The sequence below is a fragment of the Sapajus apella genome, unplaced genomic scaffold (genome assembly GCF_009761245.1).
Source record: "Sapajus apella isolate SASKATOON/1434 unplaced genomic scaffold, GSC_monkey_1.0 scaffold16, whole genome shotgun sequence".
In the NCBI taxonomy this organism is placed as follows: domain Eukaryota; kingdom Metazoa; phylum Chordata; class Mammalia; order Primates; family Cebidae; genus Sapajus; species Sapajus apella.
Window position 1 is genome coordinate 16,958,082 of NW_022436956.1, and position 26,514 is coordinate 16,984,595.

Here is a 26,514-nt window from a genome sequence, read left to right on the forward strand (position 1 = left end):
CATATCTAAAAGTTCTACACTGCAGGGGAAACAGATGGATATATATTTTATCTTTACTGAAAAGTTTTCTTAGTAGAGACAACCTAGAAGTCAACAATGGAGAAGTATACGGATTTCCACAGAATTTTCACATTGCTTTGGATAGCTGGGAATTGGGCACAACAATACTAGTTAGTTTGAGGGCTCTTTCAAAGAACAGTATAAAAGATTCCATTTAGTACTTTGCTAAACTAGTTTTAATAGGGAAAACTACTGGGTTTCAAGTCTGGTAAAGGAATAGAAATTGAAAAATGGAAAGTTATTAATTTTTCTCCAAAGCGAAAGCATCCTTTTATTCTCCTACTGCTTTCACTGACGTGGCAATTCCCAGGGAAGAGGCTTACTGATTATTAAAGCAGCCTACTTATTGTACCATCTCTTATTCAGAAGTATATGACACCATCTCACTTCAGGTACTTTGATAACATAAGTTTTTTGCTTTTCCAACCAAAGATACACAAATCCCAGTTTCCCTTTTTCTCTAACACAGGCTGTAATGATTTGATCATCATTGCCATCGCCAAAAGTAACTTAATAAACACTCAATTCTGGATGCTGTACTAGCTGTACTAAAAAGAGCAGGAACCAAAGATGCTCGTGGTATATATTACTACCACAAGCGCCTAATACATATTTATCTATGTTGTATGATCTCCCAGGTGTTTCTGAACTCTAAATTTACGGGAGTGTATTCTGAGAACCTTCAACTAAAATAATCTCGAGATGTAAAAACCATGTCTGGAATGCAGTCAGAGCATCACAATTATTTAGTTCTGCATAAAACAAAATTGTAAAGATTCCAAGTTTGTAACCTACTTAATTTTCAAGCAAAAGAGAGCAATTAGCTTCCAACTGAAAGGTAGCGAATCGGGGCCACTGAAACCAGGTGTGGTTCTGGAAAGAAGCCAGGTTCCTATGGTAACTTCGGATCGTTAAGTTGTCGCACTGCCTCCTGCTGACGTCACTTCCGGTGTTACCTGTGTCGTTACTGGGAGCTGTAAACAAGGTGTGCAAGCATCTGAAGAGCTGGCGGGATGCAGCAGAGCGGAGCGGCTGGAGGCCGTGGCTGCGCTCTTTTCCCTGTGCTGGGCGTCCTGTTCTTCCAGGGTGAGTGCTGTGGCTGGCTGCGCTCCACTTCCGGCTGCGGGGTTAGGGAAGATGGTCGCTTTTCCGATTCCGGGCGGGGAGGGTCTCCGGAAAGCTCCCGGAACGCTCGGGGATGGAAGGAAGGAAGGAGGGAGCAGGACGTGGGGAGGATGACGTCACCACCCCGCTGAGGGGTGTTGGTATTTTGTCAGTCTTTTCCTGAGCTTTGGGAGCTTGACCACCTTGTGTGACTTTTGTCATTGTAGTTTGGTGATGACATAACTTGATGGAACCACAAAGAGCTCTGGCTTTGGTGGCACCCGGTGTTATTTTGTGATGAGACTGTCAGTGATTGACATCTGCGGTTTGGGGACTGTATACCCTGATTAGAAAAAAGGCAGGTCTAGCATTCAGTAGTTTGTTCCAATAGTTTTGAGAAACAAAATCATGACCGTTGGTAATTTTATTTTTTGTAGGTGATTATTGTGGTCTCTAAAATGAAATATTTGTTAGTCACAGAAGGGATGTGATGTGATTCATTATAGGGAAGCATATTGATGAAAAAGCAACTGATTTAGCATTTTAATAACTTTTTAGTCTCACAAGATCTGATTTTTTTCCTTTTTTTAAATAACTTTTTAATACAAGAAAGAACATATAAATTCTGTTAAAAATTAATCTGTTAGCTAATATCAGAAGTAGGGTGTTCATACTGACATTCACATCTTAAAATTTAGGTGAGTTTTGCTTTCATATAATTTTCAAATTGGGTAAATTTCAATCCAACCTAATTACCTTCATTTTAAGGTACAATTATTTTCTGGATTTTGTGTATGTGTGCCTTCCTGGGAAATAAAATATTAGTATATCTAGCATTAGAGTGAATTGCTAACTTTATACAATTTCCTTGAGGGTAATGGGGATTTCTGAAAGAGATATTTAATTTATATAAAGACTTTAAAGACTTCAGGTGTTCTAAATCTTAGCAGATAGGGCTGGAAAGTTTTTAACTGATGACTAATATTCATGTTGCCAGCACACCCCTGATCCCTCCCAGCTGCCTGTGTCATCATAAGTCTCCTGTTTTTTAGCTAAATTATTTTGCAGTATGGTATTTAGGCTGGTTTACTGTCACTCCTAATAAACCCAGTTCTCTCTCTTACACACACACACACACACACACACACACACACACACACACGAGAAATATTCAAATATTGTCTTATTGAGAAAAAATCTGGAAATGGACTTAATGTCATTTTGCTTTGAAAAGCATCTGTCAAGTTCAGCAGAGCATATAATTCAATCAAACACTAAAAGTGGATTTTATGATCTTGATATACTTGTGGAATAGATTTTTTGCCTTTTTTTCTTTTTTCTTTCTTATTTTTAATTTTTCCCCAAAATTTGATGTCAGATTTTTTGCCTTTTAAAAAATTACTGGTGGCTGCGTAGTGGCTCCTGCCTGTAATCCCATCACTTTGGAAGGCCTGAGGTCAGGAGTTTGAGACCAGTCTAACCAACATGGTGAAACTTCATCTCTTCTAAAAAGTTTTTTTAAAAAAATTAGTCAGGTGTGGTGGCAGGTGCCTGTAATCCCAGCTACTCGGGAGGCTGAGGTAGGAGAATCACTTGAACCTGGGAGGTGGAAGTCACGGTGAGGTGCGATAGTGCCATTGCACTCTAGTCTGGCCAACAAGGGTGAAACTCCGTCTCAAAAAAAAAAAAAAAAAAAAATGAAAAAACTGGTTTATCGTATTATTCACATGCGATACAATTTACTCTTTCTTTTTCTTTTTTCCCCTTTTTTTCAAGCCTGCAGATGATCAAACAATTTACTGTCTTAAAGGGTATAATTGAATGGTTTTTAGTATATTCACAGTTATACAATCATTACTATAATCAATTTTAGAACATTTTCCTGATTTCAAAGAGAAACCTGATACCTATTAACAATCACTTCTCATTCCCCATTTCCCTTAGCTCCTGGCAACCACCAGTCTATTTTTTGTATCTATGGGTTTGCCTATTCTGGACATTTCATATAAATAGAATAATGTCTGTAATCCCAGTACTTTGGGAGGCTGAGATAGGTGGATCATTTGAGGTCAGGAGTTTGAGACCAACCTGGTCAACATGGTGAAACCCCATCTCTACCAATCAATCAATCAATCAATCACTGGGGGTGGTGGCATGCCCCTGTAATTCCAGATTGTTGGGAGGCTGAGGCAGAATAATTGCTTGAACCCAGGAGGCAGGAGTTGCAGTGATCTGGGATTGCACCACTGCACTCCAGCTTGAGCGATGGAGTGAGACCCTGTCTCAAAAATAAAATAAAATAAATAAAATAAATAAAAAAAGTGGAATCACACAATATGTGCTTTTTGGTGACTGGCCTTTTTCACTTCTCATGTTTTAAAGGTTCATCTATTTTTTTGGTCTTTTAAATCTGTTATGTGGTAGATTTTGGTTTCATATCAGTGTTTATTTGCCTTTCTTTTTTGAAGATAAGGCCACTTAAATTATTAGATTATTTGAATTCTCCTTAAGTTATAAGTCTAGTCCTGCTATATCAGTTATCTAAGTATTTAGAAATGGTAGACTAGAAGGCCTAGGCTTCTTAAACTTTTTGTATTTTTACGTAAGTGTACAATAATATGAATAAAAAATCAGCAGATTTATATTTTAGAAAATGAGGCATACAAAATTGGGGGCTTTATTGACACATTTAATTCTTCCATGTGTAAAATTACTTACGTTAAAATGTGATTTTCTTGTTTTTCCCCCAGACTAAAAAATTTTTGTTATTATAAATATTTCTATAGTTGGGCTGTTTTTACCTGGCAAGAATGCTTTTCTGCTCAGGTGAAAAGATAAGGATGTTAGGCCTAGGATGGACCTTTCTGAATGAATTAATGTTGGATTGGAATTTTTAACAAGAGAAGGAGACAACCTATATTACATCCATTGATTTTAAGACACTTTTAATTGCAGGTATTATAAGTGTATACAGCTCAATGAATTTTCAGAAACTGAACACACATGGGTAACTAGCACCCAAATCAGGATATATAGAATGTTCCTCGAATTTCAAAAGCCTTCCTTTGTGCTTCCTTCCAGTCATTATTCCTTTTCCCCAAAAAGGAGTCAACATCCTGATGTCTAACAGTATAGAATAGTCATCCACGGATGAACTAAACTATTACTCTCTTATTTTTCTGTAACTATATAATTAAGACCCACGTATCCAGTATTTAGATTTCAACTAAGTGACTTTAAATGTTGATAACTTTGTGGCACAATCATGCTCATAAATATGGAGTTCAAATATATTAACAAGGAAAAAGTTAGTAGGTAGGTGTGTTTACTGATGGTGTACTTACTATAATTTAGCGAACAAAATTTGGTTTATAACCAAAAATTACTATAATTTAGTAACCAGAATATATAATTTTAATGTTTATTTTGTAATTTTTTTTATAAAAAGGAAACTGGGCTGGGCGTGGTGGCTCACACCTGTAGTCCCAGCGCTTTGGGAGGTCAAGGCAGGTGGATCATGAGGTCAGGAGCTGAGACCAGCTTGGTCAATATGGTGAAATCCTGTCTTTACTAAAAACACAGAAGAATTGTTTAAACCTGGGAGGTGGAGGTTGCAGTGAGCCGAGACTGTGCCACTGCACTCTAGCCTGGGTGACAGAGAGAGGCTCTGCCTCAAAATAAATAAATAAATAAATAACCCCCAAAAACACAACTGTTTGTTTTTTCTACTTGAATAAATATTGCTAAACATCCACAATATGCTAGGCTCTGTTTTGATGGGCTCAGGATCTATTGGCGATGACATAAGTCAACAGATGATTTTAGAGTCATGCTAAGAGATAAATTCATTAGAAACCATGAGCATGGAGAAGAGGTGCTTTTGACCTGGCAGGAAGATAAAGGAAGGATTTCCTGGAGGTGAAGTTAAATCTTGAAAGGGGAAGAACAGTTAGTTAGAGATAGAGAGTGAAGAAAATTTTAGATGTAGAGAAGAGCATAAATAGCAACCGACTTTCCTGTCAGCCGAAGCTGACTCAGATTGACCTAAACCAATCATTACATCTAGTGGTGTCCTGGTAAACAGCAGAACATTTTTACAAAAACTAAAAAGTCCAGATACATAGGGTTGGACAATTTCTGTGGTGCAAATACTCCTGCCATGGTCAATTTCAAGCTACATAGGTTAAGTCCCTAATGTTGATGTGGGAAGAAATATATTAATACTTAATTGGCTCTTGAGAGCCAAGAGGAGCCGGCTGAGCACACCATCTTCCCAGTCACAAAGATAGGTTTTGGGTCAATATGTGATCTAAGCTAATCCAATCAAAGCCAGTTTCAGAAAACCTGCTTGGAAAGTTATTTAATGCCTCCCTGCCTTGTTTTTTATTTTTTTGTTTTTATTTTTATTTTTTTGAGATGGAGTCTTGCTATGTTGCCCAGGCTGGTCTTGAATTCCTGGGCGCAAGTGATCCTCCCACCAGGACACCGCTAGATGTAGTGATTGGTTTAGGTCAATCTGAGTCAGCCTCTGCTGGCAGGAAAGTCAGTTGCTGTTTACTGTTAGTTTTCTCCCCTCCTACCAGACTCATTCTCTGCTGTACTCCACTCTTTGGAAAGCTGACTGTATAGAGTATATCATTCAGGCTCTCTTCCTCTGTTTCCATTTAGATTTGGCCAATGGGAGGCATTGGCAGGAGATTGGAGGGCAGGAGAGAGAAAATCAGGATGTTTCTATTCTGCTCCCTCCCTGTCTTGGTGCCATGCTCTGTAGTACCTATATCCCTCTAACAACAGCCCTTGTCAGAGCCACAGCTCCCACTCTTACCAGGATCTAGTAACACCATTTCCTCCCTTTCCCATGTCGACCTGGGGACCGTAAAGGCTTTGTGCTGTTGCCAGTTCTCTTGACCTTGGGAAAAGTTCCTTTGAAAAGTGGTCCACGCTGAGCATGTTGGCTCATGCCTGTAATCCCAGCACTTTGGGAGGTTGAGGTGGGAGGATTGCCTGAGCTCAGGAGTTTGAGTCCAGCCTGAGCAACATGGCAAAATCCTGTCTCTACCAAACATACAAAAAATTCACCAGGTGTGGTGGCATGCACCTATAGTCCTAGCTATTTGGGAGGCTGAGGTGGGAGGATCACTTGAACCTGGGAGGCAGTGGTTGCAATGAGCCAAGATTGCACCATTGCACTCTAGCCTAGGCAACAGAGTGAGACCCTGTCTCAAAAGAAAAAAGAAAAGAAAAGTGGCCCATATACTTTTCAAAATCTCAGCTGATTTTGCCTTCCATTTCCTGCCTGGATCCTGACTGATAGTGTCATCTACCTCCTAACTCATAGGCTGTGTGGGAAAAGGTAGGTATCCAAAAAAAAAAAAAAAAAAAAAAAGGATATTATTAGGAGATCAGGGGAAATGGATGTTGAACTGGCAACAAACAAATGTTTACTACATTTGATTTGAGGTCATGTGGTGTTGGTATTCAAGTGAGTATATCCAGATCCAGTAACACTTGAACACTCAGAGGTAGGTCATGGCTAGTAATACAGATTGGGAAATCATTGCCCTATTAGTGGTTATTAAATCTACAAGTGGATAGGTTTGTTCAAGGAGAACACATTGAATGACTGTAGATTCAGGCTGGAGCTCTAAGGAACACCAGTGTTTAAAGGATGGATAGGAAAAGAACAGCTTTAGATATTTGATACGCACTGCCAGAGATTTGGGGAGATAGAGATAAAGAGAGAGTGAGTTAGTACGTGTGTGTGTGTGTGTGTGTGGGTGTGTGTGTGTAACACAGTCAGTGGGGGAGTTGGTTGGAGGGAGACTAAAGAGATTCTGATTTTAAATGGTAACCCATATCTCTTTGTTCTAAACCAGGGGTTGGCAAACTTTTTCCATAAAGGGCCAGAGAGTATTTTAGATTTGGTGGGCTACATGGTCTCTGGTGGCAGCTATTCAATTCTGCAAAAAATACAGCCACAGATAATATATAAACAAATGAACATGACTGTGTTCTAATAAAACTTTGTTTTAAAAGACATTGTAGACTGGGCACAGTGGCTCATGCCTGTAATCCTAACACTTTGGGAGGCTGAGGCAGGCAGATCACGAGGTCAAGAGATTGAGACCATCCTGGCCAAGGTGGTGAAACCCTGTCTCTACTAAAATTACAAAAAGTAGCTGGACATGGTGATGGTCGCCTGTAATCCTAGCTACTCGGGAAGCTGAGGCAGGAGAATCACTTGAACCCAGGAGGTGGAGGTTGCAGTGAGCTGAGATCATGCCACTGTACTCCAGCCTGGTGACAGAGTGAGATTCCATCTCAAAAAAAAAAAAAAAAAAAAAAAAAAAGGGACACTGTAAATTTTTTTAGCTGTTTACCAAAAGACCACTGGATGTCATAATTGATTTAGGCCAATCTGGTCACACCCAGAGCTAGCAGTAAGTTCAGTTGCTAGTTATTTTTAGTTTGTTCCCTTTCTACTAGATCCATTTGCTTCCATTTAGCTCATGCGCCATAGTTTGCTGACCTTTACTCTAAACGAACTGCATCCTTGACATTATCCCTTGGGTATCTCAGAGGCACCTTAAGTGCATCTAGAATCAAACTCCTGTTCCCTTGCCAAGCCTACTACTTTTCTAGTCTTCCCTTCTCAGTGAATGACATCAGCAAGTCAGAAACCTGGGAGTCACCCTTCACGCCTCCCTTTCCCTAACATTCCACATCCATACTTAGTTCAAACTTCCCTTCTTTCTTACTTGAATATCATAGTAACCTCCTCAGTAATCTCCCCATATTCACTCATTCCCTTTTTAAAAAAATTTCTTTAAGAGACAAAATCTCTCTATTGCCCAGGCTGGAGTGCAGTGGTGTGATCTCGGCTCACTGCAACCTCTGCCTCCCACAACCACACCTGGCTAATTTTTGTATTTTTAGTAGAGACGGGGGTTTTGCCATGTTGGCCAGCCTGGTCTTGAACTCCTGACCTCAGGTGATCCACCCACCTGGGGCTCTCAAAGTGCTGATTTTTCCCATATTCACTCTTGATTCCTCCTAAGTATCTTCTCTAAAGTGATCTTTTAAGAATGCAAATTTCATCAGGTCTCTTCCTGTTCAGTCCCACAGTTAAGTACTTTCCATGGCTTCCTACTTCCCTAGGGGTAAGGACCCAAATCTCTAAGGTCCTGCCTGATCTGGGTTTTGTTTACCTCCCAGCCACATCTTATTCTATTTTCTCTCCCTTTCGTGTTTTCTATGTTGCAGTCACACTCATTCTTTTCAGCTCCTTGACTGACTAAGCTCCTTCCTGGTGCAGGACCTTCACATGTGCTGTGTCCTCTGCCTGGAATGCCCTCCCTCTCCTCACCTTGTTACCCCTTCCTTCAGACCTCAGCTCAAGAGGAGCTTTCAGGGAAGCTTAGCTACTTTCTTTGTCCTTCCTTCATAGTAGTTATCAGAGTTTATAATTATGCATTTGTCTTTACGATTATTTAATTTATGTATCAAACTTTTGCTGTATTTCAAGTATACAAAGGAATATATTTATTTTGCTTGCATTTAATTCCAAACCCAGAGGGTGGCACAAAACTGATGCTCAATAAATGTATGTTTGAAGAATGAGTGAAAGAATGAAAGCATTGTCAGGCAAGCTTTGGGATAGAGAAGTTCAAGGAGCAATTAGTCACTGGTAGAGGGTCTAGGAAAATAAGGATAGAAGTGTCTACTGGAGTTTTTATCCCTTGAATTTTACAATTTTAAGATATCTGATGCCTTTTACCAAAAGTGGTAGTGGAGTTCAGTTGTACCATAAGGTCTATAAGTGAATGGGAAGGAGGAGACGGGAGACCTCAAGTGTAGACCATTCTTTCACAAGCTTGGCTTAGAAAGGAGACAAAGGGCAGTAGCTGGTAACTAAAGTAATATTACCAGGTTAAGGAAAGATTTTTAAAAAATTGCTATTTGTTTTTAAGGATGAGAGAAACTTCTGTGTATTTAAAGGTTGAAGGCAGTAGAGAGGGTTTTTTTTTTTTTTTTTTTTTTGAAATGGAGTCTTGCTCAGTCACCCAGGCCGGAGTGCAGTGGCGCGATCTCGGCTCACTGCAACCTCTGCCTCCCAGGTTCAAGCGATTCTCCTGCCTCAGCCTCCTGAGTAGCTGGGACTACAAGCGTGTGCCACCATGCCCAGCTAACTTTTTTTGTATTTTCAGTAGAGATGGAGTTTCACCATGTTGCCCAGGCTGCTCTTGACCTCTTGGCCTCATGTGATCTGCCTGCCTCAACCTCCCAAAGTGCTGGGATTACAGCAGTGTGAGCCACTGCGTGCAGCCTAGAGAGGGTTTTTCTGCTAAAGCAGGTCATGGAGGAGCTTGACTTTGCATAGGAAAAGGGACACCACATGCTTTCAGGTTGGAAGTAAGGAGGGGAGCAGATGCAGGAATGCATGTGCCTGGGCCATTTATATGGCCTCAAGTTTCATGATGAAGTAAGAGGTAACATTTTCTTCTGAAAATGAGGGGTTTGGACGTTGCATAGAGGATTGAGGGAGAATGACAAGGGCTTGAGGAATCATGGAATGGGAAGCTAACCAAGGCCAGTTAAAGGTTTGCCAGGCCTCGTTGAGGACTCAGTGGTGGGTGTCATTCATGACTTTTTATGGTAACTGTCAAGCTGTGTGATTTTTCTCGTTCAGGGTATACTAGCCCAGTCTAGTTGTAGTCATCTACAGCTGAGCTTTTCCTGAAAGGGTGCAATGGAAAGATAGGAGTGTAGGGGAGGTAAGAGTATTGAATGTACTGTAAAAAAGGTGATAGGAATAAAGTGGGTGACTTACAGGCATGCTTTGCTCCTATACTAGAGTTTCTGGTGACTTTATCTGTTTCTCTCAGTGTCTCCCTTTCTGCTCCCCTCCCTCTGAATTTTTGCCCTGAAGGTGCTGACATTTAATAGAGGAATAGCCTTTATAACTAGGTACAATCAATGGCATATGTGCCTAAGCAGGATTATGTACCTAGTGTTAGGAGGAGAAAGGACGATGAATCACATCAGGGAGTTTGGGAAGGCACCGCAAAGGGAGCTGATATTTGAGCTGGAATTTGAAGGTGTATGAATGTTGGGGATGTGGTGTGGTGGGGAACAACCCAGGCAGGATTGGTAGAGGTAGGGAGGAGAGCCTTCCAGACAAAGACGTGTTTAAAGAGAGGATCGGTGGCATGAAAAGACACAGTACATGTGGGAAATAGCAGGACATTCAAGTAATGGTGAGGGGGTTGGGAAGGTAGATGGATGGAGTGACAGAAGTTTGGGGCTAGATAGCTGCTGTTTGAATTTTATTTTGTGGCCCATAGGAAATTATTGAAAGTTTTTGAATATGTGTGATGTTCATTTTAATAATAATACCTAACATTTATTAAAGTTTTATTCCAGATGCCGTGCCCAGCATTTCATGTTGTGAAATGAACAACATGATCATAATAAAAAATTATCTTTTTTGATCGTAGTGGCTCTTCAGAGTAATCCAGTGAAGTAGATCTTGTTATTATTCCCATTTACCACGTGAAGACATTGGAGCTTGAACTGGTTAGGTAACTGAGATCAAGGTCTCACAGCCAGAAAGTAGTTGAGCTACTCAAGTCCAGGTCTGGCCAATTCTAAATCTGTATTTTAAATCTCTATACTCTACTTATGTTTTAGGATAAAAGAATGGATATAGGGAGAGTGTAGATTGTCCATTCATTTCCACCTTCCAGTTTTTAGAGCTAGATCTTGAATGATAAATAAGGATTTTCTTACAGTGATGGGTCAGGATTGAGAGTGTAAGAGAGTGGGGACTGCAGAATAAAAGCTTTTCAACAGAGGGACAGCATTTGGAAAGGCACGAAAGGCATGACAGGTTTAGCATGGCAAAGTCAGAAGGGGTGCCACAGGCAGACCAGAAGTAATCTTCATCTTCGGGATGGGTCAAATTCTTACGAGTTCTTATTAGTGGGTTCAGTTTTGGTGTCCTCCTTTTAAGAAGAATGTCAACAGACTGGATTGTCTAGAGAGGAGCAAGAAAAATGATTCAAAGCTGGCAGAGGTAAAGGCAGTGGAACTAATGACTCATAACTGTGACAAGAAAGGTTGAGAGCGTGGGCAGGACTGAAGAGCTGGCAATAATGACGATGATTCTCACATGCACTGAGCACTTACTGTGGGTTGGGTAGGCTTCTCAGTGTTTTGTGTGCTTTAACTCGTTTAATCCTCACAGTGGCCTTCTGAGGTTAAGTACTATTATTATCATTCCCATGAGGGTGAGCAGACTGAAGAAGTATAGTAACTTGCTAAGGCTGCAGAGCCAGCAGGTAACAGGGCTGCGATTGGAACCCAGAGCCTCTGGCATAGGAGTCAGGGTCTGTGCACTCAATCACAACCCCATTCTGTCTGTAACAGAAGCACTATTGGTATTCAGGATGTGTGTGGGTTTGCACTTTTCTGAAATCTTGCTGCTCTGTTTGCCTTGGCCACCAGAAGATTCATGGCTTCTTGAGGTGGATAAGGAAGCAGGAAGAACAAAGTATTGGCAATGTAATTTCCTAAAATATGCCTCTGTAGGGAAAGATAAGTTTTTGTTCTCTGAAAGCAGAAGGAACTGGTTAGAATATGCCAGTCCTTTTCAGGGAGGTGAAGTGTCAGAGCTGGATACATGAGTGGTTTTGGAAGAAATAAGTTTCTAGTGGGTTTAAAAATGATACCTTATTTTTACATGACAGAATGCATTCACCTATTCTGTTTTCTTCCCCACAATTTACTTTTAATGGATGTGTGTCTCCTCAGCCAGCTCTAAGAAAATGGGAAAAATAGATAGTACCTTGGGGGCCGTTTTAGAAAATTATTTGAAAGAAATTTTTCCATTCTTACTTCCTATTCTCGTTTTGCTGTTGAGGCAGTGGTAGCTTCATGATGCAATCATGCTATACTTGGGGTAAGTCCCTTAGACCACAAAAGCTGCCATATTCCCCGAGTGTGTGTTTGTGTCTGCGGGGATGGGTGGGTTATGTTGCCTTTTAGCCAGCCATGGGCAGACCCATTATTTGTGCTTAATTGAACCACAAGCCTGTATTTGGGAAAATGCTGGTGTGACCAGATTTTAAATTTTTTCACAAGCATTCAGTTATAATTTAAGATTAGAAAATGATTGAAAAATACTATCTTTGATTAATGCAGATACCAACTCCTTGTCCCTTGTGGGCTTGCCCGAGAAGATATTTATTAGTATTTATTGCCCTGGCTTTTTGATGAGGGCTCTAAAAATAATTGTTCACTCACGTCTGTATATTCCACCCAAATGAATTCATTTTAAGTGTTTGGGTTTGCTTTGATTAGGTGTTTATATCGTCCTTTCCTTGGAGATTCATGCAGATGCCCATGTCCGAGGTTATGTTGGAGAAAAGATCAAGTTGAAATGCACTTTCAAGTCAACTTCAGCTGTCACTGACAGGCTGACTATAGACTGGACGTATCGCCCTCCCAGCAGCAGCCGCGCAGAATCAGTAAGTGTGTACTTTTTTGAAACGTTCCTTTGGTCAACGGTTTTGGAATTGTTATACTGCAAATCGCAGGCATGCATGAGGCCATCTCATCTTAGAGTAGAAAATGGCCTTCTACTTTAATAGACGTAGCTGAACTTTTATCCTATATGACGTTCATTTGGCCAGATAGGGCCCCATGTGAGAATTCTGTAAATAAGCTGCAAGGAAAAAACTGTCAGAAGCTCAGAGGAAATGTGGTTAATTTTGTTTCCCCTTCGTTGTTTGTTTTTGCATGATTTCATAGCTTCATTTTCAGATTTAATGTACTAAAAGGGTACCTTCAGGACTGTTGAATGGAAAAATTCTATAGGTCCAGTCATAGACATCCTTTCTCTTAAGGCTGCTCACTTTCTGTTGTATTAAGTTATCTTAAAGGGTGTATGTGTTTACATATTTGTGTTCTGTGGATTTATCTTGGCACCTTTTCCCAGTGTATAAACATCTGCATTGATTTATATAGCTGCCTTTGAAGGAAATGGTGGCACCTCGTATTGGTGACAGATGTTGGTGACAGATGGTTTTGCAATATTGGAAGCAATATACCTTAGTCATACATGTAAAACACATTTATGGTCCAAGTTGCATTGTGGCTGTCTAATTGAAGATTAAAATGCTATAAAAACTTTTTAAGCTTCCAGCAGTATCCTTAGCTCAGGATAGATGTTATTCAAGAATGTGAATGTCATAGCTGTATGTAAGATTATATTTTTGAAAGTATTGTTAATTTATTTATCCTGTTTTCTTCTTGGAAAAATGTCCTCTTTGACTTTCATGTATAAGTAAGCTTTGCATTCTGTGTTAGGAGCCATTATAGAATGCCATGTAGCTTGGGGCTAGGCAGGGGACTCCAGTGAAAGAAGCTAGACTGTATTCATGGTCCTTCCCACCCCCTTTTGCAGACTTGAAATAGTTCACCTGATTCTGAATGGTCAGGAAACTGTGGCTGGCCTTATTTGGCTCTGCCTCCTTGGTCAAAAATAGGACACAGCAAGCAATGGGGAGCTTCCTGGGTCAGAAACAACAGTTCTCTTCTAGTGCTTCTCTCTGCGAGGCTGGTCAGAAAGTCAGCAAACTCACACAAGTTGAAATTAAAGTTGCATAACATGATGTTGCAGTCATGGGTTAATCAATCAGGATTGTGTCAGATTAATCAGCTAGCAAGGATTTCAGTTTCATGAACTTAACATTGAATTTACAGGCTAGACTAATTTTGAGGATACACAGTGGGCCAGGTTTTGTCAATAAGGAGTTTCAAACTCTTTTACACTGATGCTGATAATTAGTGCTAGGGATTCTTTACCTCCCCCTTTGAAATGTTCAACACACTATGCTTTGCTTTTCTTTTTGAGATGGAGTCTCACTCTGTTGCCCAGGCTGGAGTATAGTGGTGTGATCTCAGTTCACTACAACTTCTGCCTCCTGGGTTCAAGCGATTCTCCTGCCTCAGTCTCCTGAGTAGCTGGGATTACAGGTGTGTACCACCATGCCTGGCTAATTTTTGTATTTTTAGTAGAGACGGGGTTTCACCATGTTGTTCAGGCTGGTCTTGAACACCTGACCTTGTGATCCGCCCACCTCAACCTCCCAAAGTGCTGGGATTACAGGTGTGAGCCACTGTGCCTGGCCTATTATTTATTGTTATCTGTCTTTATCACTAAAATGTAAGTTTCGTGAGAGTAGGGAGTACACCTGTGTGGCTCTTACTTAACAATGCCTAGCACATTCGAGGTCTGCACCAAATATTTGCTGAAGGAATGCATGAACAAATGAACAAATAAATGAGTCAGCATCTTCTCCAGGAAGTTGCTTTTCAAAATTGGGCAATTCAGTGGTTGTAAACACCCAGGTTCCTAAATGGGAAGCTACCAAGTAACAAAGAAAGAGGAAAGCCTGTATTTTACATAAGTCATATTGTATTGTAATACCTGTCTGGCCTGCCTCTAGGTATAATTATGCTTTTTTTTTTAGTGATGAAGTGTCTGATCACCAAGTCCTAAGCAGCATTGTTTTGATTCAACACATATTTGTTGCGTACTTGTCAGGTATTAGACTTAGGGATTATATTAATTGTCAAGATAGATGACTTGAGAAAGGCTGAATTATATTACCCTCCTTGTGATTTTGAGAATAAACAAAAATCTCCTTTTTGTCACTTACTAGTTGTATACATTAGAGCAACCCCCTTAGTCTTTTGTTTTTGGCTTTGTTTTCTTTCTTTCTTTCTTTTTTTGAGGTGGAGTCTAGCTCTGTTGCCCAGGCTGGAGTGCCGTGGCACAATCTTGGCTCACTACAATCTCCACCTCCTGGGTTCAAACAATTCTCATGTCTCAGCCTCCCAAGTAGCTGGGATTACAGGTGTGTGCCACCATGCCCGGCTAATTTTTGTATTTTTAGTAGAGATAGGGTTTCACCATGTTGGCCAGGCTGATTCTGAACTCCTGAGTTCAAGTGATATGCTCACCTTGGCCTCCCAAAGTGCTGGAATTACAGGTGTGAGCCACCATGTCCACCCTGTTTTCCTTTTTATATATTTGGAATGATTATGTCTGCCTCATGTAGTTCAGTGTTATGAGGCTCAAGTGAGTAAATGCGTGGGAATTATTTACAAACTGTAGAGTGCTATTCAAATCTGAGATGCTACTTTAGAACAAAGCTTCCCAGTTTTGGTTCTGTTGACGTTTTGAGCTGGATAATTCTTTGCTGTGTTTAGCAGCATCCCGGGCCTCTACCCACTAGATGCCAGTAGCATCTCCCCCGTTGTGACAATTGAAAATGTCTTCAGATATTGCCAATGCCTCTTGGAGGGTGAAATCTCTGGTTGAGAACTATTACGTTAGGTTTCCAGGGAGAATTTAGAAGAGATTCAAGGGTTAGGATCCCAGAAGCCTCTCATTGAGCCTTTTTCAGAACAGTTGTATTAACATATAGGATGCAGGTTAAAAAAGCGTGAAATGTTGCCCAACTGAAAAAGCAAACCCATTATGCAGTCGTATTTTATTTTGGATCTACTGAGCTTTACGTTTTCATAGCATTTTCCAAATTAACTTTTTCTCTCGTGTGGTTGCTTTCTTAGATCTTTCATTATCAGTCTTTCCAGTACCCAACCACAGCGGGCACATTTCGGGATCGGATATCCTGGGTTGGAAATGTATACAAAGGGGATGCATCTATTAGTATAAGCAACCCTACCATAAAGGACAATGGGACATTCAGCTGTGCTGTGAAGAATCCCCCAGACGTGCACCATAATATTCCCATGACAGAGCTAACAGTCACAGAAAGGGGTAAGCTCACTGTCACCAACCTTCTGCAGTGCTCTGAGACTGCTGTCGTGCTTTCTGGAGAGTCTGATGATAAACAAAGTTGTCTATCTTTGTAAGCCAGTTGGGTAATTAAATCAGTGAGTCAAAGTAATTTTTCTGCCGTCCTGATATGTAAGGTTGGGATGAATTTTTAATCTTTATTTTGAAAACGGAATTTTCTCTTCAAATGTTATCATAGTTTCTCCATTACCTTTTTTAGTTTTAACTTTAGGTGACCAAAGGTCTTGTAGAATGTATGGAAAATCCCTGGGTAAGTATAGGGTTGTTGTCTCTGTGAAATAGAAGTCATTCCAGTTTTCCTAGCATGTTCATACTTGCAGTTATGAGGTAGTGTTCTTGCCTGTGTCTTGAAAGGGCACCCCCTCTAATGATGAGAGCTAGCGTATTTCTTTTATACTGCAAAGAACGGTAGTTTCTCTTTAGGGTGAAGTAGGAGGAGAGTAGATTAGGGACTGATTTTTTTTTTTTCTCCATTATTCCCTGGTGACGACTTAAGTGGTTATTCTAGTCCTTAACTGGATTTGAACCAAAGATTTAGAGGTACATTATGGCTCATTATAGATGAGTCATCATTTCTTAAGTCTTTTTCATGTCTCTCTCCCTCCCGCCTTTCCTCCTCCTCTCCCTCCCTCTGTTCCATTCTCTTTCCCATCTTCCCTTCCTTTCTCCTTCCTTCCCTCTCTCCCTCTCTTATTGCTTCTTTCTCTTTCTCTTTTTTTTCTTTTCTTTTGAAATAATAACTTGTAGGTTTCAAAGATGAGCACATTCATACTGCTGGCAGAAGAAGAAAATGATACAGTTTCTCTGGAAGGTAGTTTGGTAGTATGAAATCAGGTGTCTTAAAAGTATAGGCCCTTTGATCTAGTAATTCCATTGTAAATTTCATCTAAAGAGTTAGAGCTAAACATGAAGATTTATGTACAAGCATGGCCATCCTAATGTAACTTGTAGATTCTAAGAATTAGAAACAACTTAAATGTCCTGCATTAGAGGATTAGTTCCATGAATTATTCAATATGATAGAATCCTATGCAGCCATTACACATCATATGTGGAAGGAATTGTTAAATATTTATCATATAATAAATTTAAAAAGGAGGTTAAAAATAATATGTAAATATGATCCATACTTAAAAATATATATGCCCTCCCATGCACCCTATACCCAATACCCCTAGAAGATTAAATGGGTAGATACCAAAGTGTTCTTCCTAGGTAGTGGGGTTATGAGTAAATTTTTATTCTTCATTGTACTTTTGTGTATTTTCTACCTTTTACACAATGTCTTATTACTTTTGTAATTAGAAGAAATAAAAGAACAAACATAGAACCTAGCTCACATCACAGGAGGCAAGTTTGCATATCCCTGTCTTTTACCTTCTCTTTCTCCACCTCTAGGTTTTGGCACCATGCTCTCCTCTGTGGCCCTTCTTTCCATCCTTGTCTTCGTGCCCTCAGCCGTGGTGGTTGCTCTGCTGCTGGTGAGAATGGGGAGGAAGGCTGCTGGGCTGAAGAAGAGGAGCAGGTCTGGCTATAAGAAGTCATCTATTGAGGTTTCAGATGAGTAAGTCCAGTGGGAGCCCTGGGCAGCAAACCCGTTTCCTCCTGAGCACCCTACCCAGACCCCTACATCCTCACTTCTCTTTCTTCTGAATGGAGTTTAGTCCTGCTGGTGAAATTTCTTTTTGAAGAGAATAGTTCTGCTAAGGGATGCCAAAAGGAAGGTTGACAGTGAAGTGTGTGAATGCTAATTTGGAGAGAGATGGGGGAGTTGAAATATGGCCCTGATCTTCTGCTTTGGAAATCAGATTGTACAATGCCATGGTTCTCAGTAAATTCTGAAGTCAATGATTTTTCTTTCTCCTTGCTTTTGGCACTAAGCTGATGATATCTCCTGACAGAAAATGCCTGAGCAATGAGAGAGGCTTTAAGAACAGCTGTGGAGGGCAAAAGTGATTTGAATAAGCAAGACCTATTCTTGGTCAGCATATGTTCTGAAGGGAGGGGCTACATGGATTGTGTGTATCAAAAAGATTTATTAAGCATTATTCTGCCAGTGAGCAGGCATGACCTGGTATATTCCCTAAAAACAAATGTAGTAAAAGGAAATCAAAACAAAAGGCCACATAGAACCCCTGTTCTCCATAGTCTATGTCAGGGGAGGGGAGTCTTACATTGAGAAGGTCCAACATTCTGTCTCTCTCTGTATGTGTGTGTGTATGTGCATTTATTTAATGATGAGAGAGTACCCTGTGCACTTTCCAAGGAAGCTGTGGCTCAAAAAAGGCAAAGGACTCTTAGTAAAAATAGTAATGTCTGTTTCTAAGCGTGGTGTAGAAACCCCCTGTGATCTTACTTTAAGTCACATTGTTCCCTCCTGTCTCCGCACATCCCAGCTGCCATGAACTTTGCTTTTTTTTTTTTTTGCCCTAACATATTATACTTAATTCAAATATTTTTCCTCTCTCTCATCCTTTAAGAACCCCCCTTTTGTCTTGCTTGGAATGCCCTCCTTCCTTCTCTTGTTTGCTTGGAAACTCTTTCTTATCCTCCAAGACCCAGCTGAAATAGCCCCTTCTCTTGAGTTTCCCTGAGTCCTTAGAGGACAATTAGTCACTCCCCACTCTTCGCTGCTGCAGCAGTTTGACCTTAACTCTATTAAAACACTTATCACATGGCATTATAACATATTTGTTAAGTTTTAACTGGTCTATCACCCCCATCATGAGCTCTTCACAGGCCCAAGTTTTATTTATCTTTTTACCTCTAGGCCAGCACAATGCTCAGACATTGTCAGTGCTCAGTACACTTCTGAATGAGTGTTTATGACTAGCTCCTATTTATTGAGCACTTATTATATGCCAGGCACTATGGTACATGTTTCACATTTATTTTTTATTTATGCCTCAGAACTATGCTTTAAGGGTGGGTGGCAATATGTGCATTTTGTTTGTTTGTTTGTTTTTCGAGATGGGAGTCTCACTGTATTGCCTAGGCTGGAATGCAGTGGTGCAATCTCAGATCACTGCAACCTCTGCTTTCTGGGTTCAAACGATTCCCTGCCTTAGCCTCCTGAGTAACTGGGATTACAGGTGTGCACCACAACGCCCAGCTAATTTTTGTGTGCTTAGTAGAGACAGAGTTTCGTTATGTTGGCCGAGCTGGTCTTGAACTCCTGACTTCAGGTGATCCACCCACCTCAGTTTCCCAGAGTGCTGGGATTACAGGCATGAGCCACTGTGCCTGGCCAATATGTGGATTTTATAGATGAGGAAACAGGCTTCTCGGGCTTAAACAGTTTGCCCAGTCACCCAGCTAGTGAGTGGAAGAACTGGAATCTAAAACCAGACCTGTCTGATTTCAACACCTGTACTATTAACTGCTCTGTGCTGTTGAGGATAGTGGTGATTCAGATTTGGTTTGTCCTCTTTCTACAGCACTGATCAGGAGGAGGAAGATGCGTGCATGGCGAGGCTTTGCGTCCGTTGCGCTGAGTGCCTGGTAAGTGCATGCTGTTCCTTCTGCTCACTGTTGATGTCTCACTTTCCTGCTTATCTAAGAGGATCCATCCTATGCCTTCAGAGGCAGCAGAGGATATGCAGGTAGGTCCAAGCAAGGTATGAGCCAGCATCTTCCCTCAAAGCATTTTGGAATCAGGGGACCCCTACTAATTCTAACCATGATTTTGTTTCCTGTTTCATGGGCACAGAGTGGTAGTCTCAGGTTAGGGAAAGGGGGCCGTGTAGAGTAGTTTCTGCAGACTGACAGAAAATCCCAAAACAGGAGTGTCCTATGCCACTGAATTCATACTAGGAGACTGACTTGCTGGACCCGACCCTGAATTTAACTTTTCCACTGAGCCATAGTATTTTTCAGGGAGTTACAGTGATATAACCTTTTAGGTAACTTGATGTCTTTTATCAGTAAGAAATATCACACTGGAAGGTCCAAGTTTTGATTTGAATGTCAAAAGGTTGTCATCGCTCCTGCTTTGGGTACTTGGTGTGACTGATGACAGGATCAGATATTCCAATTAGGAGACTCGAGTGGCTGTCCTAGGATCCTAGCAGGAGGGAAGACTCTCTGATGTGGTGCAGTTGAAACCAGATCACAAGGAACTTCTGATCTCATATGATACATACCTGTCATTGCCCCCTGTGTACTTCTTGCTAAGTTCAGACTTGGCTCCATGACTGATTGCAGTGTTTTCCGTTTCTCTTTCTCTCACGCACTTGAGTATTGTAGGAGAGATGAGAGAAAGGTCGGTAATGCCAGGTATTAGAGAAAATGGAATCTAATCCAGCCTCCAAGGTTGGTATTAGGTCCTTACTTCGAGAACACAAAATAAGTTAAAATTCATGCAATTATTATCCACATTTCAGACCTTAATCCATTCACCAGTGATTTGTTGAACATCTGTCACGTGCCATGTGTACTGTTCTAGGTGCTTAGGAAATGGCCGGGAACAAAACTGACAAAAATTCCTGCCCTCAGAGAACCGAATGTTCTCTGCCTGGAAAACTCTTTCTTATCTTCTAAAACTCTGCTGAAATGTCACCTCTTGAATTAGGGTACAAATAACTCACAAAGCTTTAAAAAATAAGTAAAATATATCGTAGATGAGATGGTATATATACAGTATATGAAGAAAAAAAGCAGAAAAGGGGGATGGGATGGCTGGATAGGGGTACGATATTAACTAGGTTAGGGACAACCTCAGTGAGAATATTCAAGCAAACACCTAAGAGAAGCAAGCCATATGGCTATTGCCAGGGAGCATTTCAGGCAGAAGAAATGACGGGTGCAAAGGCTCTGAAGAGGGGCCATGATTGGCGTGTTCTTTGAGTAGCAAGGGGGCAGTATGGCAGGAATGAAGACAGCAAGGCAAAGAATAGTAGTTCTTGACATCAGAGAAGTAATGCAGCAGCTAGATCTTACAGAACTTTATAGATGATTGTAATGACCTGGACTTCTACTCACTGAAATGGAATCCATTGGAGGGTTCGGGAAGAGAAGCACTCTCAACTGATGTCTGTTTAAAAAATATGACTCTGGTTTTTGTCTTGAGAGTGGTTGGTAAGGAACAATGACAGAATCAGAGAGTCCAGTTAGAAGGCATTTGCATTAATCCAGATAGCTGAACATGCTGGTAGTTTGGACCAGGGTGATGGTGGTGGAAGAGGTGAGAAGTGGTTGTATTTTGATTATAGTTTGAAGGTAAAGCCAGAAGGATTTACTGCTTTTACATTTATGTATGAAAAAATGAGGGGACTCAAGGATAATTCCAAGATTCTTGACTTAAGCAACTGGTAGAATAGAGTTACCATTTGCTAATATGTGGAAGTCTGTGGGTGAATCAGATTTTAGGAGGAAGATCAGAAGTTGGGTTTGGACATATTAAGTTTGAAATACTTATTAAACTTCTAAGTGGAGATGTGGAGTAGGCAGTTGTGGGTGTGGAGTTCAGAAGAGAGGCTTAGACTAGAGATATAGATTTAGGAGCCATTAGCAGATAGTGAGTGATAGAGACATTTCCTCCAGGGAAATGAGTGTAGATAGGGAAGGGTCAAAGGACAGAGCCTGGAGCCCTCCAAGATTTCTTGGATGGGGTGATGAAGAGGAATTATTAGTAAAGAGATTTTGGTATCCTGGGAGTCAAGTGAAGAAGTGTTTCTAGGAAAAGAGAGTGATTAACTGTGTCATTTGCTGTGGAGTCAGGTGAAGTAAAATAAGAGCTGATAATTGATTATTGGATGATTTGGGAATATGGAGGTCATTGGTGACCTCGGCAAAAGGAGCTTCAGTGGAATGGTGGGAAGGAAAACCTGTCTGGGTGGGGTCAAGAACGATTGCAGAAAAATACATTGGAGACAGTGGGTATAAAGAACTCTTCCAAGGAATTTTACTGTGAAGGAACGCAGAGAGACAGGCATTACGTAGAGGGTGTTGTCATGGGTGGCTTTTCTTTTTAAGATGGGAGAAATTGAACACGTTTGTATGCAGATGGGAATTGTGTCGTAGAGAAGGAAAAATTGGTGCTGCAAGAGAGAGAGGAGAGGATTGTTGGGGTAATGCTAGGGTCTGGTGCATACATGGAGATGTTGACCTTAGATAAAGGCAGGGAGAGTGCATAAGAACAATAGGGAAGGCCACATAGATGGGTCAGGATGCAGATGAGTGGCCACATATGATGGAGCTTATGGAAATTCCCTACTGACTGCTTCTTTATTCCCAATGATGGGAAAAAGCAGGCCTGTCAGCTGAGAATGATGGGAAGGGGAGGTGCTGGAAGTTTGGGGAAAGAGGGAAGGGTATGAAATAGTCATGAAGGAGAATGAATAGACCAGAGAAATGTGGTATGCCAGATAATACTAATGGCCCACTTGAAGTTAGAAGTAATGAACATGAGTTTGGACCATAATAATGGTAGCAGGAGCTAGTCTTGAATGAGTGCTTACAAAGCGCCAGGCACAGTGCTAAGTAATTTACATATATTATCTCATTCAATTCTCGTAACAGTTCTATGAGGTGTATTTTTATTATTCGATTTTACAGATGAGGAAACTGAGGCTTAGAGAAGTTGATAACTTTATCCCAGGTCACACAGCCAGCAAGAGGTGAACTCAGTGGTAGATTGATACCTAGTCTAAACTCCTAACCACAAATTTGCACATTTCTGCAAGAGAGTGAGGAAAGGATTGCTGGGGTGATTCCACTGATGCTTGTAGTGTTAAGAAAATGTGCCTGTGTGTGGAGGTTTTAAAAAATATTCACCAAGGGAAAGGAAACCACTAGGGCTTCAGAGCAGAAATTAGCCCCATAGACACCAATTATATTGAGGTCCTGTGAAACTCCATGGGAACTTAGGTGTATTGAGTCAGTGGCATTTCACTGTGATTGTTTCCCAAGCCAGGTTCCATTTGGTCTTTGCCTAAATTCCGATTGTGGAATTGTGTTTCACATCTACTGATTTTCTCCCTCCAGGATTCAGACTATGAAGAGACATATTGATGAAAGTCTGCATGTCATAAGAAGAGTCACCTAATAACAGGAAACATCCCATTCCACTGGCAGCTACGGCCTGTCAGAGAAGTGGAGCTGGCCTGGACCACAGTGATGGACAATCCTGGAGATCATCAGTAAAGACTTTAGGAACCGCTTATTTATTGAATAAATGTTTTGTTGTATTTATAAACTGTTCAAGAACTCTCATAAGAGACTCATGATTTCCCCTTTCAAGAAATTATGTTGTAATTGAATGAAGAAATTCTTTTCCTAAGCAAAAAGATACTTTATGGTTCATCTTTGCTCTGGAATGTATTACGTTTTCCTCCAACTCTTCGAAGGAGAAGCCTGCATGTATGCCACACTGCTGACGCCAAAACCACTTTCTAAATGAAGTGGAGCTTGTGGCTTCCTGATTTGTCACCAGACAAAATATTTGCTTGGGATGATATTCTTTGATTTTTGCTCCATGTGCACTGTCAGCTGTGAGTAGTATAGGGCATATACTCATTGGTTTAATGACCTCAACCTCAGTTGTTTTTGGATAACTTAGAGTGTATACTCTTAGTTTCCTTAAAGTTGCTAGGATCAAATCATTGGTTTGCTTTGACTGGGTTTTTAAAGTATTAAATACAATGTCATCAATTTACAATTAAGGAAGGGAATAGCGAGGTAGAATAATTATTTTCTTTAGTCTTGCTGGTACAATTTGGGCCAAGGAGTCTTTTATAGCTGCTACTTTTCTTCTTGACTTTTCAAGTCAGAGGCAAGAAAAATTCTTTACAGGTTTTTAGTAGGGGCTTATAGAGTATTTTAGGAGTTCTTTGCAATTACAACATGTTTCACTTGTATTGTTTTTCAAAACTTTGTTGATTTCTAAAATGTGCCAACTCTGAGTAAACTATGAGTACTTGCAAGCTGTTTTTACATAATATTTGAGATGAGGAAGTGAGATTGTGTATAGCGTAGTTCTCCTTTCTGTTCTCTCAGTGCCTTATAACAGCTTACTCCATTCTGCTATAACAGCTCGTTTCAAAGTTTAATTTACATGGGACTTTTTATAAGCCATTAAGGCATATGGATAGCATATCAGTAAAGATGAACAGTGCATATATAAATAGTCCTCTGTAATAGTGATCGGGTTCACTTCTCAATTACAGGAGACAAAAATTATCCCCTCACTGGTCTCTATTCTTTGAACAGGTTGATCCCTTTTCATGGTTTTCATTAGGTGGTTCAGGAAGTTTCCATATTACAGCATTTTAGAGTGTATATGTTGGTTTAAAAACCACTTTTCTCTCTCAATCTCTCTCTTTTTTTTTGCCAAGATCTAATTTAAAACGTGGGTTGTTAGATCTGTCTCATAGATTTGGCCTGGTTTCTACTGTTAACCTGGGTCCACAGATTAGCAAATCCGTTTAGTTGGAGGATATTGTGATTTGACTTTGGTCACGCGAGGAAGTAGGAGAGGCGAAGACAGGACCAGCCGTTGACATTTCCCGTGGTTAAACCTCACAGTACTTTGGGCTGCTTGTTAACTTATGTGGTTGTCACAGGCCAATCTAATGTGACCATTTCTGACACCTCAACAGAGAGAGGAAAGCAACTGGAGCAATGAGAGTAAATAATTCAAATCTCTCAGAGATTTGAAGATAGAGATCTAATTGTAAGGGGAACTTTCTTGTGTGTCCTCATTTCTCCGAGAAAGAGATAATGTCACAGGAACTCACTGAAAGCCGCATCCCATTAAATGAGGAACCAGTTTTGGCTGGGCCTTCTTGTAAAGCCCTTGCAGGTGTGTTGTGATCACTGCAGGGTAGTGTGTTTGTAGACTGACACCTAGTCTAAACTTGAGGTAGTTGGTGCTCTATGAATACTCAGTCATGTTATTTTGTAGCCTGAATCATGACTTGAACTAGTCCCTTCCTTTTTAAATGACTGAACAATAGAGTCCTTCGTGGTAAGTGAGTATGTTGACAATTTAGTTTACTTAATTTAGTTGACTTCATGGGTTTGTAGTCACATCCCAGTCATTGGCTGCTATCATTTTCCTTCTTTATCCCTTATATTGAGATTTGAGTTACAGCCTTTTATTCTTCAAAGGGTCCCAAAGCAGTGTACACACACCTGCCTTCTTTAAGGATGAAAGGAAGATAAAGTGGTTTACTGTTTACTTGTTTGTTTCACCTGTTGTTGAATAACTTCTAAGGTGCTATTCGCTCTCTTTGCTACTCCACGGGCTCTTATCATACCCCTGGAAACCAGCTTCTTTTAGAAAGGGAACTTAGTTCAGAAGGGGTTAGAAATCTTTCAGAATTTTTCTTTAGCTGCTGAAGCTTTTACTCGTGGTTACATTGCCTGGAGTTTTATGCATTAAGCTCTTAATTCTATTACAAAATGTGAACTTGTCGATTGCTTTGTGTTTTCCATGTGACCTGCTACTTCAGGCTACTTGGAGAACATCTTAGTCCTCTGCAGCTCCTGAACTCAGCACTGGTGCTTCAGGAGAGAAGGTAGCATGTCTTTGTTAAAAACAAAACGGAACAAAACAAAATGACCCTTCTGGAGGCCACATCCTGAATATGAACGTTCTACTAAGTCACTCAGTTATGGTTCTAAAGGGAAACTGTAAGAAGACCATAAGGAGTGGGCCAAGACTATTATTTAATTGCACAACTTGAAACTTCGCTGCCAGAAGAGGCAGCTCCATTCCTGTGACTCCAGTGTTGGGCTGTTAACTGCCGCACCTCATTGCCTTTTTGTTTTTGTTTTTTTGTAGGAGAGTAGGCACTGTTGGGGCATATGCACAGATATTGTAACTCTTGGTATCTTTACTGCATCATAGTTAATAAACTTCTTTGCATCCTTTGGCTACCTTTTTGTGTGTGGATATCTACATATAAGGTGGGAGTTGTCATGTGAAAGAGACAGGGGTTTGTGGTGTTAAGAGAAACTTGAACTGAATTAAATTTAAAAGAGTTTAATTGAGCACAGAATGATTTATGAATCGGGCAGTCCCCTGAGCCACAGTAGGCTCAGAGACTCCAGCGCAGCCATGTGGTAGAAGATTTATGGACAGAAAAAAGGAAAGTGATGTACGGAAAACAGAAGTGAGACACAGAAATAGCCGGATTGGTTACAGCTCGGTGTTTGCCTTATTTGAACCGTTTGAACCATTGGCTGTCTTCGACTGGCCAAACTCCATGATTGACGCAAGAGTAGACTACAGTCTGTATGCTATTCCATTTAGTTTACAGTTCATAATGTACAGAAAAACCTTTAGGCCAAACTTAAAATATGTAAGGAGGCAGCTTTAGGCTAAGCCTGATTTAACAGTGGTTTCCAGCATCATGCAACCACTTATGTCTGGGCTGTACCCCAGCAAGAACCTGCAGAGATTCCGTGGTGTGCTGGAACCAGCTCACATAGCAAGAGCTGATTACAGGCTGAGTATC

At 40.7% G+C, this 26,514-nt stretch overlaps 1 protein-coding gene across 1 annotated transcript; it reads left to right on the forward strand.

Annotated features, from left to right (window-relative positions):
• The first annotated feature begins 133 nt into the window (after positions 1-133).
• On the forward strand, positions 134-25,933 carry MPZL3 (myelin protein zero like 3). Its single transcript, XM_032285349.1, has 6 exons — positions 134-1,146; positions 12,526-12,692; positions 15,805-16,015; positions 17,453-17,618; positions 19,492-19,555; positions 23,039-25,933. Exons 1-6 carry the CDS (start codon positions 1,074-1,076, stop codon positions 23,063-23,065), a joined length of 708 nt encoding a protein of 235 aa, XP_032141240.1. The 5' UTR covers positions 134-1,073; the 3' UTR covers positions 23,066-25,933.
• Positions 25,934-26,514: the final 581 nt, after the last annotated feature.